Genomic DNA, 5,100 nt, shown 5'->3' with positions numbered 1-5,100 from the left:
GTCCAGGCTGCCCCGTGGCGAGCACGACCATCAGGTGGGTGGGCAGGGGCTGGCACCCAGCCCTGGGCAGCAGGCGCCGTGCCTAGCGCTGCTCAAGGGGCAGCAGGGCTGGGAGAGCAGCAGAGCCGGCTGGGCTGGGTGAGCCTTGGCAGCTCCACTGCATGTCCTGGGGAACGAAACTGAGGACAGCACCTCATGGAAACCTGTGGGATTCCAGCTGTGGCAGAGGCAAAAGCCGCCCGGCTGCTCAGCCCGACCTGGGAGCATCGGGGGGGCCCCCAAAGGTGTCGGGGTCGCTGCACTGAGCGGGCACCGAGGGGTTTGTGCTCTGCTCTCAGCACACTTCCCATCCTACGTTCTTGGCCAGCACTCTGACGTGCGGAGGAGCAGAGGGGAAGGGGTCGGCTGTGCTGTGCCCTGGGAAGCTCTTTGCCGGCCTCTCCCACCCTTCACTGCTTCCCTTGCCGGCTGCAGAGCTGGCTGGGGCTGAAGTTAGAGCTGGTGTGAGTTCCGGGTGGTCCTTTCTCCTGACAGCTCCCCGCCTGGTTTATGTTGGATCAGCACGGTCCAGGCAGCCAGGAACCGTCTGTGCGATGCCCCAGAGGGGAAGGGAGGGACGAAGGCTTGAACTGCATTCACCGCCATTCTGATTGGAAGTAGATTGAGATATTTCATGGAGCTGCTCTCTTCTGTTTGTTTATAGACGTGGCTGGAGGCAACGGATCTCCAGCTTCCCAGCTGGGTCCCGGAGCTGAGTTGCAGGAAGATCGCATGGGTACGTCAGCTTTGGACCTCCTTCGGGAGCTGCCAGCTCAAAGCCCGCACGGGAGCAAGGCTGCTCTTGCAGGTGTGAGAACACAGACCTGCATCGCGTGTGCCACCCCATTGCACGATCCCCTCATGTCCTGCTGTTGAGCTGTGACAGGGTGATCACCGTGTTTGATGGAAACACCATGGGTGTTTGGGTGCAGGTGTGGCTCCAGCTCCAACTTCTCAGCCTGATCCCGCACTGGAGCCCACCTGGCGTCCCAGGAGCGGTCGGCGTTCTGGGCTGAATGCGCAGACCAAGTGCTCATTGTCAAGATTTTGTTAGTGAGAAATTTAACTGGATACTTTCTGTTAAGGGTTTGAAAGAGCAAAGGATAACACTAAAGCAAGGAAGTCTTCCCAGCTTCCATCAGACCTCCTGAAGGAAATCCTGGAAGAGCTGGAGAAAGCAGAACCTGGTGGGTATATTGCCCCCTTAGCCAGAGCACTTGGGAAGGCTTTACAGACTCTTACGGACAAGGCAGACCCTGCGGCAGCAGGAAGTGACTGACCGGAGCCTCGCTGCGCCAGCGTGCACTGTCACACCTGCAGGCGCTGCTGGGCCGCAGGGATGGTCCAGAGTCTCTGCTGCAGTTTTGGTCCTAGCTGAGCCCAGCACAGCTGCTGCCCCTGGCCAAAGCTGTTCTGGGTAGACACTGGCATCCAGCCGGCAGGAGCTGTGGGTGCTCAGGCCACGCTGAGAGTGCCCAGGGTGGCAGAGAGGACACGCAGGCAGCTTGGGGTCAGCGACACTGGCAGACTTTGCCAGGGCTGCAGGCGCGTGCTGGCCTGGTCCACCCCTGTTGTTCTCCTTGGTGTCTGAGGACTCTGGGTGACACCCTGGGGACAGGGACAGATAGAAGCTGGACATCCAGCTTGAGGCCACACAGCTCACTCAGAAGCAGCAAACACAGAGGGCTGTGGATTCAGTCTCTGGTGGCTTCACTCTCTGTTCCCGGCTATGTTTTAGATAACTTGGCTGTGGTTTCCCTTTGGCTTTGAGGGTCTGTGGGCTCTTTGCTTCCACTGGTGAAAGTGCCCAAGACATGGTGACCAGAGCTTGGGGTTCAGTTCACTGTGTGTGTCTGTGACCCTTCCTGTGGGACGGAGGTGGCAGGATGGGATGTGCTTCTCCACAGGGCTCTCTCCCAGCTGAACTAGGTAGCCTGATCTAGTGGGAGGTGTCCCTGCCCATCATAGGGGTGTTGGGACTAGATGATCTTCAAGGTGCCTTCCAACCCAAACTATTCTATGGTTCTATGGTTCTATGGTTCTATGATGCTATGAGTCTATGAAGTGGCTGCAGCATCTCCCTGTCCCCTCTGAAGGAAGGCGTATACCATCATCTTAAGGTTTACCAAAGATGCACTAAGTGTGATAAGAAGGTCCCATGCAATCTCCTAGTCTCCTGTCAGCTCAGGTATTGCTGCCTACGGGAACGCTGGCAAGTGCCAAGCACTTGAATTTTCCTCCGTGAATGACACCTTGTTTGGACTGGTGATGAGGTGCAGCCCCAAAAGCCCAAGCTTTGTTTCCAAGCCTTATTGCTGTCTTTGGCCTCCTGAAGTTATTGCATTCCTGATGAAGAATGGTTACTACCAATTAAACCGACCCTCTGTCTTTCTGAAGGTACGGACGGTGGGACTGTGGACGAGGAGGCGCTTTGGGAAGGAGGCGTTCGGGCAGCACCGATCTCTGATGAAGAAACAGGGCCAATCCAGTCAACAGGCGCACCAGGTAATTGCTGTCCCTCGGTCACCCAGCGCCATCTGTCAGCATCCCTGTGGGTCCACAGGCTCTTCCCCTGGTGCCGCTGCCTCACACCGTTAGCACGGAGCAGCTGTTCTCAAAGAAGCCTGGAGTGGCTCTCTGGGAAGGAGCGTCAGCTCTGGGGTGCAGAGTCATTGCCACCAGTTCACCAGAGCGATGCTCACTCGTAACCCCCTGCGGCTGCAGGACGTGCTCACCACCCACCACCCCCAGCTTCCAGGATGTCAGAACTTTGCTGTTTGGGGACGGAGGCCCATGCAAAGCGTGTTGAGTAGGTGATGGGAAATGTGGCTCTTAATGGAATGCATCTCCTGCCAAACCTGCATCCCGGAGCTTGCGGGGAGTCACCCGAGGCACAACAGAGGAGAATCCCTGCTGTGAGCTGGGATCCAAAGGGATGAACAGACAGACTGGAGACAGCTTAGAGGGAAAATGGGATTATGGCCATCCCAAAGCTGAGGGAGAAAGAGAGGCTCCAGAGTGCTCCGATTTGCCAAGGCTTTGGCTATTTCCTTTGTTACTGCTGAAACCAAGGAAATCTTGCAGCCCCGGGATGTTCAGTGTGTCAGAGATGCCGACAAAGTGAGAAAGAACATTTCCTGGCAATGCCAGACCTCCTGCACCATCGCCAGCAGCGAGCAGGACATACTGACTCCAGAATTGTTCCTCCAGGTGAGGATGGTGACAAAAACTCGAAGACTGTGGCTCTGAAAGGTTTCTGGAGCTACTGCTCAGAAGGCATTGCAGCAGTCCTGGGCTGCATGCTGCTGGGGATGGTGTTTTGCTGCGTGTGCCGCCTGTGGAGGAAGAGGAGACGGTGAGTTGCTGGGACGGAGATTTGCCAAACTTGTGTATCAGACGGGGTTTCCTGACCAAGAGGCGTTCAGAGGCCAGGGGTTCTGCAGTGCCCAGTCAGTTACTGGGCAGGCTCTGCTGACATCTCTGTCCGGGTGGTGAGGGCTGAGAGGAGATGAGCCATGGGCAGGTGAGCAGAGCCCCAGCCTAGGGGGGCAGGGCGCCCTGTTTTCTGCACAGAGCTCCCCATCCCCTCAGCTCCCATGTGCACCTTGATACCCACATCCCACGGTGTTCCCAGCGCGGCCCAGTGCCCTCGCACTGGCTCAGCACTGCAGCCGGGCCTCAGCGACTTCTTCTCTGCACAGGAACCGCTCCAGAGCCTCGTGAATCCATGCCGACCCCAGCAGCTGCCCCTTGCTCCCGGCCAGCCGTCCTGTGCATCCCAGCACCCACTAGAGCCAGAGCCAGCGCCAGCAGCCACCTCCATGCCTGGAAAACCAGCCTGCCTGTCCTGGAGCCCCACGGAACCAGCCCAGCGCCCTTTCAGCCCCCTGCCCCCATCCCAGTGCCCTGATCCTCCTGGCCAGGACAGGCTGGGGTGTGGAGAGAGATTCCTGATGGATGGCTTCAGGGGTAGCAGGTATTGCTAACCACCCGCAGAGCAAGAAATACAGAGCAGCAGTGCCAGTGTCCGAGTCAGAGTGGCAGCAGACCCAGGAACTCCCCAGTTCTGGGCTGAGCTCCTTCTTGGGGTACGCAGGGACGTGGGTGCCCGCAGTGTCAGCAGGCAGGGAACCGGGCAGGGGAGCCGCTGACACGAAAGACGAGAGGTTGGACCCTAGAAAGGAGTCTTTCAACCCTAGAATCAAAGCTTTGGACCCTAAAACTGAAACTCTGAGCCATAAAAAGCGATTTGGAGCAGAGAAGGGAGGGTTTGGACACACAAGATGTGGCTTGGACCCTAAAAATGGCTCCCTGAGAGGAGATCTGTGTTCCTCACCGGCAGCACCCCTGTCCCTGTCTCTGTCCCTTTCCATGTTCCTGTCCCTGCTGTCCCCTGCACTCTAACACAAACTCAAACAGTGAGCCTCCATCAGAAAACAAAATCTATAATAAAACTTGATATAAGCAAGCCTCTTGATCCACAATAAAAGTCAGTCAACTTCAATTTATTCAAAAGTATCAGAATGACAAATTGTTCAGGGAAGCTTTCCACATTTGTTGTCGCACTCTAAAACTCTCTGCTGGAACAAGACTCTGAAATACAGGTTTATGTAGAATATTTCCATGTAAGCTTATCACCAGTTTTAGAAATTAAGGCATAGGTTAACTGTCAGAAGAGGAAAATAAAGAGAGGCCCTGGGAGGCTTTACAAGGGTCTAGGGGCCTTTATAAGGGCCCTGAGTGGCTCTAGAAGGGTCTGGGGTCCTTTAGAAGGGGCCTGGGAGGCTCTTGAAGGGTCTGGATGTTTTTAGAAGGGTCCAGAGGGGCTCTAGAAGGGTCTGGGGGCCTTTAGATGGGAATTATTGGGCCCTAGAATGGTTTGGGGGGCTTTAGAACGGCATTGAAGAGCTCTAGAAGGATCTGGGAAGCTTTAGAAGGGCCTGTGTGGGCTCTAGAATGGTCTGGGATCCTTTAGAAGGGCTCTGGAGTGCTCTAGAAGGGTCTGGGGGCTTTAAGAAGGGACATAAGTGGCTCTAGAAGGGTCTGGAGGCTTTTAGAAGG

At 56.2% G+C, this 5,100-nt stretch overlaps 1 protein-coding gene across 2 annotated transcripts; it reads left to right on the top strand.

The window, feature by feature from the left end:
- The first annotated feature begins 762 nt into the window (after nucleotides 1-762).
- Nucleotides 763-4,508, top strand: LOC138728534 (anti-sigma-I factor RsgI2-like). Of its 2 annotated transcripts, XM_069871970.1 has the most exons (5): nucleotides 763-775; nucleotides 1,125-1,226; nucleotides 2,437-2,544; nucleotides 3,250-3,394; nucleotides 3,741-4,508. In XM_069871970.1, exons 1-5 carry the CDS (start codon nucleotides 772-774, stop codon nucleotides 3,760-3,762), a joined length of 381 nt encoding a protein of 126 aa, XP_069728071.1. In that variant the 5' UTR covers nucleotides 763-771; the 3' UTR covers nucleotides 3,763-4,508. The 2 variants fall into 2 exon arrangements, with proteins under 2 accessions (XP_069728071.1, XP_069728070.1); XM_069871969.1 differs by lacking the exon at nucleotides 3,250-3,394.
- The last annotated feature ends 592 nt before the right edge of the window (nucleotides 4,509-5,100 follow it).

The sequence above is a fragment of the Phaenicophaeus curvirostris genome, chromosome 18 (genome assembly GCF_032191515.1).
Source record: "Phaenicophaeus curvirostris isolate KB17595 chromosome 18, BPBGC_Pcur_1.0, whole genome shotgun sequence".
Taxonomy (NCBI): domain Eukaryota; kingdom Metazoa; phylum Chordata; class Aves; order Cuculiformes; family Cuculidae; genus Phaenicophaeus; species Phaenicophaeus curvirostris.
The sequence above is the reverse complement of the archived record's forward strand: the minus strand, read 5'-3'. Positions and strand labels throughout refer to the sequence as shown.